The 14,203-nt window shown below is 41.0% G+C and overlaps 1 protein-coding gene across 1 annotated transcript in view; it reads right to left on the bottom strand.

The window, feature by feature from the left end:
• The window catches only part of ICA1 (islet cell autoantigen 1), a 67,942-nt gene extending 55,875 nt beyond the window's left edge, over nucleotides 1–12,067 (bottom strand). Inside the window, exons 1-2 of the mRNA XM_065731221.1 lie at nucleotides 12,028–12,067; nucleotides 1,115–1,152 (exon numbers count right to left, since the gene is read on the bottom strand). Of these exons, the coding sequence (XP_065587293.1) occupies nucleotides 1,115–1,131 (17 nt within the window). The 5' untranslated portion in view covers nucleotides 1,132–1,152; nucleotides 12,028–12,067. The remainder of the gene's footprint in view (nucleotides 1–1,114; nucleotides 1,153–12,027) is intronic.
• Between the last annotated feature and the right edge of the window lie 2,136 nt (nucleotides 12,068–14,203).

Genomic DNA, 14,203 nt, shown 5'->3' with positions numbered 1-14,203 from the left:
ACAGACAAATTCAACTACTAGTATCATTTGGAGAAGTATCTGGCTCCTGCTTATCTGTAATGTAATTATACGAGGGCTGCACAGAAATTAATGCCTTCTATTTTATTATGTTGGCCCACGTGTTCAGAGGCAGATGTTGGTGGTATGGCAGTAGAGGTTGAACCCTCCCACCAATATCCCACTTCATGTTGGTACCATGTGACAGATGGCAGCGGAGGGGCAGTCTGACAGAATGGCATCTGACATGGAAGTGCATATGAAGCAAAGGAGTGGAATGGAATTCCTCCATGTGGAAAAAATGGCACCCAATAACATTCATTGAGTCTTTCCTGAACATTTATGGAGACCAAACAGTGCCTGTTAACACTGTGAAAGTTGGACTGCGTGTGCAATGTTTTCCTACCAGTGCCACCATCACAACAGCAGTAGAACCTCTGCTAGGGCAGATTTTTAAGAGCATGGCATGCAGGTTCTTGCTCATCACTGAAGAAAATACATAGCTATTAGCGGTGATTATGATTATGCTGAAATATAGTGTTTTATAGTTGAGAATTTGCTCTATCAAATAGCATTACTGTGTTCTCTGAATCTGTTATTTTCATGGAAATAAATATAATGCATTACCTAAAGAGTGATCTACGTAAAGCCTTCATTATCTAATAAAATATTTGGTGGGTAACTTTTGCCAGCAGGCTTTTGTCAATACCTTTTACAAGAGATCTTGTGTGAAACAATCATGGATATATTCAGATTTTGATAAACAATAAAAAATATAACTAAAAGAATGATCTTGTTTTGTTCTGTTGTTGATGATAAAAATATACCTCTTGAAAAAAGATGGCTTATATACTTCCTGCCCTTCCTACCATTAGGTAGGGAATTTCTATCACATGCAATTTTTAGCCATGTAGTCAATTCACTTGTTTTTCCATTCTTCAGTAAGTTGGCAGTTCTTCACTTCTTATTTTTATTCTTTTTAAATAAAATAACTACTAGTGACTTCATATAAATACTAGATGCCAGAACATAATGCACGACAGACCCGGGCAGTGACAGATCAACATGCCAAACACTGTTAACTCTCTAGAATAATAAAAAATGATCAGGCACTTACTACTTGTGACCATCCATGTTTCTTATTTTCTTCAGACACTAAATAAAATAAGAAATCATCAGTTAATACATACGACTGTAAAATATAATTCTCACATTAAACATCAGGAACATTGCTTTTTCACATATAAAAATTACCATGTTGTAGCATCCTCTATATCAGGTTACGACAGATTTTTTTTTTCCATTTGCAGGCCAAATGCTTTCCTTATGTAACACACAATTCTCACCTATATCTATGGCACACACATTTAAGTGGTGTTGTTGATTTTTATATTTTAGCAGCTCATCCGAACAAACAAGTTTATCTGATTTAAATTCAGCAATTTTTACTCAACAAGCCCAAAGTTTACGTGTTAGGTAAAATCCTCAATAAAAGTTTGTTTTTTCTTTCCCAGAATTTCAGTGACAGTGCAGTTCAGCTACTTGTTTCACCAATGCCCCATGGTCTACTTTTGAGAAACATTACCTTCGTCATGTCTTGAGCCATGGATGTAAAATTTAATCACCTGACAGTTTTTTCTCAGAGGGCTATCACAATTCCTGTGGATGGAATATGATCTGCATGTGTTTGGAATTTAAATTTTAAAAGTTAGTATCTCCAGTTTGGGAACTCAGTGAACTGTCCAGATGGCAAACACGTCATCAGTAATTGAGCACACTCCTTCTAGGCCAAATTTTCAAATCAAGCTAGAGACTTCTTATTTAAAACAACAACAACACAAAAGAAAACAGCACCTGGCTTCTCCTCTGTTGCTTCCAGAGAGAACTCTTTGGCACTAATCTAGGGAAGAGAGAACAGGGACTACAACTGGGAGTTGTGACTGGCAATATGGCTAACAAGGTGCTGCCTGAAGACAGTATGGCAAACACTCAATTGGGACTGGAACAGATTGCAGGTATTCGGACACAGCTATGCAAACCTGAGCAATTCCTGCAACTGTGAAGCGCATGCACTCCCATTTGAAGCCAACAAAGCCAAACCTCAGATTTTGGATTCTAGCCCCTCTGCACTCTGTACCTGTGAAACCTCCTGGTGAAGTTCCATGAAATGCTGAAAGATTATATCAGAGCAGGACATTTTCCTGAAATGGAATTTTTGTGAAGTGCTCATAAACACAGCAGGATAGATGATGAGAAAATTCATAACCATGTCTTCCAAGTAGAGTTAAATGGTAAGGCCAACAACCAAATAACAGAGAGGAAGAACGAACTGTTTTGGGTTGCTTTTTGATTTACAGCACTGTCATGTCAGACGACACACAGAATGGACAGCAACAGGCATGGCCTTGCTTTAGTTTTTTTGTGTCATAAAGCACAGGCAAAGTTAATTTCAGTTTTCTAATACCTGTCTCAACTTTATTGTTTAAATACAGGTCCTCCTTAAGTCAACATGTGCAAGAGATAGGAACACAGGATTTGGCTTGATTACACATCCATGACTCAGTTATCGAGCAGCACGCTTGGTTTAACAGGAAGCAAAGAACAGCCTATCTAGGTAAAATGATATGCACATGATGTGGAACAAAGTGTAGCTACCAACAAGGGGAACAGGTCTAAGGCACTGACATCAAATACTGTACATGTTCACCTTACTCTCCTAGAAACCAGCAAGCTTAAAAAAAAAAAAAAAAAGAGATAAGGTGACAACGAATTCTCATTTTGCAAGCAAAGCTCACATTCTTTTTTTCTTAAATATCTGGTCTTATAGACTCTGAGGTCTTCCTAGCTGCACTCTTAAGTCCTACATAGCACCCCTATGCCCTTTGTGCAGTATTTTTATAGTCTGGAGTGCCTGGGGACTGTATCAATGGTAGGAAATTGAAGGCATGTGCTTCTGGCCCCATTGTGAGAGATGAAGGCGTGTGAGATGTTTGAAGCTACAAAGCCTGCTGAGACAGATCCATATGGTCATATAAGATGAAGTGGAGCCTTACCTACACTGGCTGCTAGAAATGGCTCCTGGCACACAGTATCACTCAAGCCACACTGAAAGATCCCAGAGAGCTCTAGGTGACACACACAAAAAGCCTGCTAGGGAGACTGCAGCAGTTAAACAGCGAGAACCAAAACGACCACAGTGCTCAAGCTCAGTCCCTGAGTCCCTTCTATTTCCAATGCAGAATCAGCTTCTGGTATGAATGAGAATTCAGGTTGCACAGACAGCTGTTAGCACTGGCACCAACTGAAGAGTGTCGTGGTTGCTCAGAAAGAATCATGTGACTTTTGATCAGACTTCTGGTTTTATCACCCATAATTTCCATCACAAAGAGTTCCTTGATACCATTCAATCCAGATGCTGTTCAAGGAATTTTCATAAAGAAATCAGTTATGTCTCAGCTGAGTTTCACTTCTCTCACTGGTTGGAAAACCTGAATGCCTGCTATGATTCTGCTATTCTTTTACTGTTAATTTAGACCATAAAACTGCACTCAGATGGGGTCCCATAATCTCCACTCTCCAATTACGCAGAACTGGTTTCAAGTTAGATACAAGATATTTGGAGTACTGTATACTAATTTCCATTTCACGTTTCAGTATCACAGTTTAGCTTTACTGAAATGAGAGTAGTATTTATTAACACAGATATTAAAATAAAAAACAAAGTTGAAGGAAAACATATTTACTTGTGCTGGATGTAGTACTGCAGGAATTCTTGTGTTTGTATCTGAATGTAACTGCAAATGTACTTTCACTGAAAACTGCAGTCAAAATTAATCTATGCTTCCATGTACTTTCATATATAAAACTGAGCTTCATTTGCCACAGAGAAGTTAATGTGAGAGACTCTAAAAAGCGTTTCAATAAACAATACTATGCTGACACTGAAAAAAAAAGAAAAAAGCATTCACCACCTCACTGGAAAACATTTCTGTCAGAAAGTTTCCATTACCTTTAATGATAAAGAGTGATACAACATTTGTTATCTCTATGAAAGACACCTAACAAAAGATAGGGACACTGAATAATATGGGAAAAAAAAAACAAAAAAACAGCAGGAAGCATAGGTGCTATGGATCTGAGATCTTCTGAGTACATCCAACACTCTGCTCATTCTAGAAGTGCTGCCCAGTGTTTTGAGACAGACTTCACCTTTAAACCTAAGCTAGCCCTATCCACAAGGAGTCTACCTAGAAGACAAGAGATTACAGTGCTAAAACACTCATCTCTGTATGGAACCAGGACCCAATCAGCCCTGCTGACCCCTGAGGTTCCTTGTTGGCCCTGAAAAGCCCCAAGAAGTCTCTACACTATGCCAGTCTATACTGGCACCAGGGAGGCCTGCATCCTGGCAGCTTGGGCCTGGCACAGTCCCTGGCCTGGACACTGAAATAGCGCCAACCTGTTTGTAGGCTCAGCCTGGCTTCAGAAACAGCACAGCCATGTTCACACCGTACTCTGCCAGAGCTAACAAGCTGTGCTGGAACCAAGGTGGCCCTGCATGCAGCCAGCCATAGCACCTCTGCATCTGCGGTGGCTTGTCTGGGCTGTAGGCCTCTTACCCACAAAGTATATCCACAAGGAGCCAAAACACTCTTAATGCACTAAGAGCTCCATAATATTGCTGGCATACTGCATCACACTGCTTTTCTACCAAGGTATTTTAGTAGCCACAATAGAGGAAGGAAGGATCTTCACTAGCAAATGGCACTTCTGTCACACATGACTATGGAAAATCCTGTTTCTCTGCACCTTCCCAATCCATTTCAGAAGAAAACTAACATCCTTTCCTGTGAACAGGAAAATGCTACTTTGGTGTTTTGAACAATTAAGTCTTCATCATTCCCAAAGCTTCCCTTCCAGCTCATTCTCTGAATGACTGCCTTGGTTCTCTTTTTCAGCTTTATTACATTAGAGTTTGCTGCAGCATGGGTTGTCTAGTTTCCCAAGAGCTGAACAATATTATCTATTATATTAACATAACACAGAAAAAATTTCATTGGAAAAGAAAAATAAAGAAGCGTCATGTGGCAAGGTGAAATTCAGATCTTAATGCTCTCTCAGTTACATGGAACTTTAAAAATAAATAAATCTTTTCCTCTCATTCAAACATCTGTTCTTGGCTGAGCAATGCTTACGTAGCTCTTACACTAATCCTCAGTCAACAGACCCTATAGGAGAAAGCAGGAAGCAACAAGAGACCGCAAACGGGAATCTTTCAACCGTGAAGACTGAATCTAAACCAGTGGGGATTCAATCACAACTTCTTAGAACTAAGAGATGAGCTCAAATCCTTGCACAGCTGTTACAAGCACTGATCTAAAGATGAAATTTAGCATCCAAAAACAACATAGCTACATAGGATGGCAGGTAATTGAACCGTGTATTCTTAGGTGCACCTAGAAGCAAAAGAATGAAACAACAGAATGAGAGACATAGCAGAATTCAGCCTGATGTGTCCATGAGAAAAGACAGATGGGTTTGCACTTTTACTGACAGTCAGCAGTATGCTCTCAGTTTACTGTCCTCTAAAAGCAGCTAAAGTGTTCTGAAGGTTTTCCAGTTCCATCAAACTCTCTGCACTTTAAAGTCCTCACGCCTTATAACTACAAACATGGAAGCATTATGCACTGCAAATAATTTTCACAGATTTTTATTAAAACACCATTTTTCCAATCAACTTTTAATTCTGTAATTAGAACCAGATAAGAAAAAAAAATATTTTTTTAAGAGTTGTATACACAAAAGAGTGATGGTCCCATTTATGTAAAATAACCTGATCAGAAGAAAATCTGTGATGTGCTTAGGTGAGGGAAGCAATACCATCTGTGCCTCTTCAACAGCTATTGTCTGACAACCTGTCTCTTCTCCTCTACTCCCCAAGAGCTGTGATCAAACCAAATCAAGGAAATGAGTATCCAGAGCATGAAGCAGTCTCACTGCAAGAAGAAGCTTAGGCAGGCCACAGTTCTACTTCTACGGTCTGTATACAAACACACAGATGTACTGAGTCAGGAACTTCAAAGTTTTGCCTTCTGCAAGCAAAATCAAACCGAGCAGCATATGGCTCTAAATTATCCATATTATCAATGCAAGAAAATAGTGAAAACTGGGGGCAGGGTCTAATATATGTATTCAGCATCAAGATCATACATTGACAGACTTACAGGTATAACAGTCTGACTACATGAGTAGCTGCTACTGTAACTCAGTGATAACAATTTTTCCTCTAAAGCTCTTAACGCTCACCACTGATGTTCTAATCCTGCTAAATCATCTATGCTTAACTTTAAATCCACATTTTCATTCTGCTAGTCTACTCACTAATGCATTTATTTATTACTTCAAAGTTTGCAGAACTGTTATGGAAGTGTGGCCTTAGCAGTTCCATCCATCCACTACAATTCTTGCCTATTCCTTTGCCCTCAGTCACATCTCACATATTGCCCCCAACTTCTCAGAAGAAACTGTCTTATGAAGAAGACGTATAAACTAAATTATTCTTTCAACTTACTTCAGCAGCTGACATCTAAAAAAATGTTTATCGCATTTGCAATAGAAGCACCAGAAAGCAGCATGCATTACACGGAGAAGAACTGCTGCTGTTTTTCAGCACTCGGATGCTGAGAGTGAAAGAAATCTGTTTCTTTTTAATGTGCTGTTTAACCACCTTCCTGTACCTGGGGTACAATACAAGCCTCTCAGCTCTAAGCTTCTGCACAGGTCATTAACAGAATCTCCAAGGAGCAAGTGGGAGTACCTAAACCAGAACCCTACTGCCCCCTGAGCCAACAGAAATGGCAGTTTATGCATCTGGAACACAAATTACATGGCTAAATCATACAGAAAGAAAACTCTTCTACTTTGCTTCTCTTAGAACTGGGATTACAAGGTGGTCAGTCAAACTACCAGGAAAACAGAGTCACCAGCATACTGATCAACACTGCACATGGGACATGGCACATAATGCAAGCATGTTGGAACCAATTTTCTGTTTCACTGCAAATGCTTCTTAATCTAGCACTTATGGACATTGATTTACTCCACTTCCACTCTACTGAGGCTTAAGAAAGACTCCAACAAAAACTTAACATTTCATTAAAGGGTTTGTCTTGACCCTTTAAGGTCTCAAGACAAGAAATAGCACCAACACAACTAGACATGCGAAGCAAACCAACCAGCCAACAATAATGAACTCAAAAGAGAAAGTGGGGCCTGTTTTACAGAGTTAATTTGAGCCTACACAGCCCTCTTTGCTGTCTTTTCAAGGCCAATCAATTGCAGGGAGAACAAACCATAGCAGGTATAATAAATGGCCATATTCCTGTTATTAAGGACTTCAACCATCAGAAACCATGCACAAAGTATGAAGAAATCTGGAGGGCCAGGTCTTCTTTTTGTAGCACTACTCAGGGACCTATCTGCAAACAAAAGACCCAGCAAAATCAGCAGAATTAATGACATTAAGTATATGATGACCCACCTTTCACTATGTTTTTAAGCTGACTGCTAATACTTTCTACGCAAGGCAGATGACCAATAGGTACTTCACTGAGTACTCTACGAGCTACTTTATTCTAAAAACAATTATTATGCTACTAATGTAAAATAATTATAGCAGAACGCACAATTAAAATAGGAAATTACTCTGCTTAGCTTCCTGATGCAGACAAAATTGAGAATGACAGCCAGTGCCTCATTTATTTTATAATCATTTACAGTTTTTTCTCTTTTCTATTCCCAATATATTATAATTTAATAGAAGACAGTTGTGGATAAATACAGTAAATTTGCACATGCAAAGTTTACTACACTTACATCCAGAACCTGAGCTGTGCTGCTTTCCAGTATTAGAGTTGTTAGAGACAAGTTTTAGCTGACATGAAGATATGACAATTTGGCAATATCACTGAGTTTTTGAAAAGTAATTTTGTTCCCACACAAGTGCAAGGACCAGATCAATTGCTAGTATTCCTCTAGATTTTTTTTTTTCTGTATATTGGTACTACGTGCCTGCCAAATTATACCAAAGAGCATTGAGTCATAAATTTACAGGCATAGGTGATCTCTTTCTCCTCAGAGCACAACACACACTGAAATAAAACACAGAGCTGCTTGCTTGTTTTTTAACAGCTGAAAGAGAAATAATTATAATCTTAAAAAATAATCTTAAAAATAGTATTTGATCTCAAGAACGTAAGAATGGTAATGTGTAGTCACAACATGGTACATGTAGTTTCAGAGCAAAATAGTTCAAATAAGTGCTGGTAGACTCACAGTTGGCTGATTAGCAAGTAAATGATAGTCCTTCCTAGATAAACTGCACACAGAACTTGCACTGTTTATATACAGAAATATACAGATATTTAGACATGTACAAAACTCATTTTAAACAGCTTCTGATTACTCTGATTTTTCAGAAGCTGTTTGTGAAATAATACAAGAACAGCACACAGTATCAGCTTGTCCTCAGGCAACAGCTTTCACTTGACTACTATTTTTCCATTTAAATTTGTGAGAACACTTACTGCAGAATGTCCTTAGGAAACAACCAGGTAAGTACTGTAAACAAGTATTGCATGTGTCTCATGGAAGAAGTTGAATGGTGGGTCTAACGTAACTGCAAATGAGAAAAGATGGGGATATATGCAGTCCTGCATTTAACCTCACTTTAAATGATGATTCATTTCATTTCTCTGAAATTATTATTGAATTGTTTTTTAATATGCATTTGTTCTTCCAGCTTTAAGATGGTCTTTTTATATTTAGTAGCCAAATATTATTAAAGAAAAGTGCCATATGGAACACCTGCTGTGCAAAGTTTATAAAAGACAATATAAAGACAGTTTCTCTGACACGTTCTACCCATAACCAGTCTAGAGTGCTAATGTTAGGAACCCTTCCCTTTGTAGAACAGATGGAAAAAGCAGAGGATGTACAAAAACTCATGAAACCTTTTCCACACCTATGCTGTCATAAATATGGTTCTAAAGTTCAAACCAACACCTCTCTCATTTAGATGCTCTATTTGCTGACACCGTTAGCACTCAAGAGTCTGCCTCTTTCCTTGCTTTTCATCAGTGCAGATGCCAGGAAGCAATGCTATTATAACTGAGAGGGAACAACACAAGAGTAGGGAACAGGGAAAATAATTTTCACTAGAATTCCTCAGGAGATCATTTCACATCAGTGGTTAAGAAATTTGATTAATAAAACAGGTACAGCATGCACAGCAAAAAAAGAGAGTGATCTTCTTCCACTACTCTTTGAGTCAAGACCACGACCAAACAGAGTCTGCATATCCCTGACAGATGCACAGTCCTCTCAACCTCTGTGTTGAGCTCTCAGAGCCTGGCACACTGTTTCCCAAGCAGTGGTGATCCCTACGAAGCTACTCACAGGATGGACCTGGGCACTGTTTCAGAGAGTGGGAACAGACAGTTCCCAAGTTGACGTAAGTGCTTGCATAACCGGTCAAAATGCCCCTCGTTTTGCCGTGGCTTACAATAGCTGCAGGAAGAGCTACTGTGAGACTATTGCTAGAAACATGCAAAAGGTCAAATGTCTCCACTGTTTTTGACTACATGGTTCTTTGTTTAACAGTCGGCACTCTCCAGGTTTTTGTATTTTAATGTTTCTGCATCACGTGGCGTAATTGTGTCTTTAGAGTGATTTTACAGTCAAGCAGTGGCAAAACATCCTGAAGGACCAACTTCAGAGCAATACTGTCGGAGAAGACTGAAAAAAGTAATAAAAGAGTCTTTGAGGATATTTCTTGATGTTTAGTATTAGCTGAGATATTATCACATTTTTCTGCCAACTCATTCCAAAAGCTTTCAACACCAGTTTAAGAGTGACAAGAGCTGTTATTACTCTGCTCTTGCAAACAACATTACTCAGGAAATCATTAGAACAATTTAGCAGCCTTGTAAAGGGTGCAGAACAGAAGAATGGGCAAGACAGGTGTACTCGAGGCTACTAAAGGAGAAAAAGGAGCTCTGTAATAGGGTTAAATGGGAATTTTACTTTGCAGTAGGTGACTTCCAGCCTCCACTTCCCACAATGATAAAATCTTATGAAAAAAACAACAAAAAAATGTAAAGAACCATTTTTCCGTATGGGTAACTGATTTTCTTGAACATGCAAAACTTTAGTAGCATGTACATCTGAATCTCAGCTCTTGTGAAGACAATGGAGAAAACCACTTTCATCTAAAAACACTTCTTTCACACTTAAGTAGGCAAATTCCAATTGCAAGCATCTAACTTTTCCCTACGCTATCTTTTGAGCCTTTCTGGAAATAACTGTTTCACGTATGAAGTTTAAACAGTAAGGTAGCTTTTAACCAAGGTTTGACAGCATTTAACTGTCACATCACCTTCGGACAGAATTTGCCATGGGAAAAACACAACCGGTTTTACCAGTTATGGCAGTTCACTACACAAGAGATCCCCGTGGCATTACGCTGAATTCCTCTTGCATCAGCATTAGCATAAACCTTAAGTCATAAAGTCACTTAGGTTACACCAGAAGGCTAATACGCTATTCAAAACACTAATGTCTAAATGAGATGTTCCTAGACTTCATGCTAAATACTAGAATCAAAACTGCAACTCCTCAGTCAGTACCAGGAAGACAGCACAATCAAGGGGTACTTCAACACCCTGGAACACCCTGAGTGGTGTTGAAGAAGAATAGATTGCCAAAGAAATCAGGTGAAAGACCATAACCAAATCCAGCCTACTATTTTCTCTGCCCAACACTTTGGAAAAGTGGTCAAACACAGCTGTTTCCCTTCAACAACAGTTTTGCTAGACCAGAACAGCATACTACCAAGAAGTTTGCTCTAGAACATGAGCAAGCCCAAATTAAACTAGATCCTCTTCTCAACCCAAAACTGAAAGGAGGAAGATAACAGAATAAAACACAGGGAAAACAAACAAACAGAAAACCTGAACGGGTGCTTCCCAAAAGTAAATTATTGCCTTTGTCTACAGCAAGGCTTGGTGTAGAGGAAAATGGCAGGTAACCAAAGAGAAGTACAACACCAACATCAAGTTCTAGAATATCAACATGGTGTCACTTGGGGCAGGGGACTCCATGGTGCACCTTTGAGATTATCGGTCTCAATTATAAATTAGAATTGGATGCACTGAGGAAAAAACTGAATGATCAAGGAGGACCCATACAGGCCCTGAGCCTAAAGCACCAGGCAATGGGAGACTTTATTTATACGTGGTCCTGAATGCGTACACAGCACTATCAGTTAAGAAAAGAGCACAGTGCCCTTCATCCTCTTACTAAAAACTGATTTTCTTTTTTTTTCTTATTATTATTCTAAACCAATACATGAGATAGACAACACTCTGGTGCCAGGCGGATGGATGCAGGTCATATCCCGTTATCAAACAAAATACAAGCTCCGAATGAGAAGCATTTTATTACTATTATTCCAATGTCATCAGCTGTAGGTGCCCGATGTGCCCCTGACCCCGTGCAGGCAGCAGAGGCACGGCCCTGGGGTCAGGGCGGCATACAGCCCGAACGTTAACCTGGCAGCCCAGCAGCAAAGCTCCGGAAACCACGGAGGAAAAGCGGCCGTTTTCCTCCCCATCCTCCTCGCTTCCAGCGGGCACCGAGCCAGAGAGGATGTACGGGAGGAAGGGAGGCAGAAACGGATAAATGCAATAATCATGGCGAGATAACCGCCCGGCAGGAGGGAGGGGGAAGATGCCATCTTGAACCTCGCCGATTTTAAGCCCGGAGGACACCGAGCCCCGACGGGTACCAGCGCCTCAGGCCCTGCCGCCGCACCGCCTCCTCCCCCCCCCGGGACGGGCGGACGGGCAGCGGGGGAAGGCGGCTCCCAACCCGCGGTCCCGGGGCTGCCCGACGCCGGCAACGGCCGGCAGAACCCGTTTCCCCGGCAGGTCCCTGCGCGAAGCCCGGCCGGGCCCCCTTCTCCGCACTCACCTTGCCCGAGGCCGAGAAGCGGAGGGCAGGGCAGGGCCGAGCCGGAGGCACCGCCGCCACCCCCTCCAGGTGTTCCAGTGCCGCCGGCGTCACAGCTCCGAACGGAGCCGCCTCTGCCAACCCCGCAGCGGGGCGGAGCCGCGCCGCCACCCGCCCAGCGGCCGAGGCGGGAGGGCGGTGGCTGCCCGGTGCGTGGCGCCGGGCTCGGGCGGTGCGTGCTTCCTCCTCCGATCCTAGCGCCTAGCCCGGGGCGGGAGGGGGGGAAAGGAGTGTCATCAAGGGAGTGGAGTGATCCTGTGAGGGAGAGAACAGGTGGCAGCGTTGGGATGGAGAGTGTGGGTTGTGAGGTGGGGTCGGTAATGGGCCGATAGGATTTTGGAGGGAGTTGCTTCAAGTGAACTGGGTTTAAAGCCGAAGTCTGAGCCTGATGTGCTGTAAGAAGCGGAGGTGAAACTTGAAAGCGGTCTGAATAGTTGGGGGGTAAAAGGAGAAACAAGGGAGCAGGAAGAATGCTAGGGGGGAAATATCCCACTGAAATGGGGCATCTTTAGCTTGAAGAAATCTCTGAGTTCAGCAGAAGCAGGAGCAAGGAGGTATGATAGAGTTGGTATGGCCTAAGGAAAGGGTTGAGGAGGGGATTGGAGAGTGAAATGAGAAGGAAAAACTAAAAGAGTGGAACTAAGGATGCTGATTTGGGGAATACCCGCTGAACCTTACACTGGCCTGAAGCTTTCCTGTCAGTGCCTTTGTGTTTCTGTAAGGTGCAGTTGAACCATTATTGGGAGTTATATGTTTATTTGTAGAAGTGCAAAACCTACAGCAACAGAGACTCACGGTGAGAGTGATGGTTGTATATATAACCTGAGGAGTTCCAGGCAAGGCGTGGGAGGTTGCAAGGTTCCTTCCCTTATGCTGATTGGAGCACGGACAGCAGATTATACACATGCGAGGCATACATAACGTGAAGTGCTGGCAAACTGGAATGGCTTTCTGGCAGGAAATAATGGGATTGTTTTCAAGAACTGCAGAAACCTCAATATTATATCCTTCATGGGATGGAAAGTCTCTCTGCCATGGATGAGAATCTGAAATCACTTCAGCAAGATCTGGTGTTGGTATTTAGTAGTTTTTGCTCATCAGCAAGCACAGAGAACTTTGTATCTTTTAATAGAGTTTATGTGTGCAAAAAAACCCACATTGTAGAAGGGTGAAAAAAATATATATCTCACAGCATGTGAAGTACGTTAACTGTTGTTACTTACCAAGATTCAAAAGGAGATTTTATTTGGTAAATTTAAATATAACATTTTTCTCAGGTGCACCAGAGTGAGGAAGGAAAGCAAGCGCTCCTGAATAATCTGAAAAACATACTTCTACAATTTAGGAACTTCTATAAATTAGGGATTGTTTTATGCTAGCAGTTGTGTATGTGTATGAACATAAATAGAATGGGAGGTCTGAGATTGTCTCACTTCTGTTTACATGAGGCTAGCATTTTGCAAGCAACAGATAACTTCTGGGATGATCCATCTTAATCTTGCAAATTATTAGCTGAGAGTACTTTATACATTTAAACAATTAATTTTAAATCTCTATTCCTTCTGATGCAAGTATTTTGTTGTCTTTTAGTATGTTTCATATGGCTTATCCCCAGACATGAATGTTATAAATATAAGCAAGTGCCATCTGGTTGTTCTAGCACCTTTCTTATCTCCCATGGAGATATTTATGGTGCAGCAGAAATACAGAAAAGAATTATTGCAAATGATGCATGAAATAAGGTTTACCCACTAATTTTCACAAACTTTGTTCTTTAGTAAAGCTGAATGAATGGATGAAACACCCTGAAGAATTGTGCTACGTTCATTCTGTTGCTAACATTTTTTCCCCATTAGGGCATCAGAGTGCTCTTGTTGCTCACATCAACTAAACAATTAATCCACTGACCCTAAAAAAAAGTCTGGACTCACCATTTTTGCTGTTTTATGGAACGCTATATTCACTTGCAAGCTGATTCCCTGAGCAACATCATGAAAGTTACTGGAAGATGCAAGTCAAGTACAGCCCTATGAGATATAACTATTTGCCACACCGAAGTTGGAAGGATCATGGTTTATCAGGAGACAGCCAAGCCTTCCATCATGCAAACCTAGAGCAATGTTGTAAGGGTGAACTT

This window comes from Cyrtonyx montezumae, unplaced genomic scaffold (genome assembly GCF_038088225.1).
Source record: "Cyrtonyx montezumae isolate F1298 unplaced genomic scaffold, pur_monq_1.0 scaffold_14, whole genome shotgun sequence".
Lineage (NCBI taxonomy): Eukaryota > Metazoa > Chordata > Aves > Galliformes > Odontophoridae > Cyrtonyx > Cyrtonyx montezumae.
This window is presented reverse-complemented; position numbering and strand designations above follow the sequence as displayed.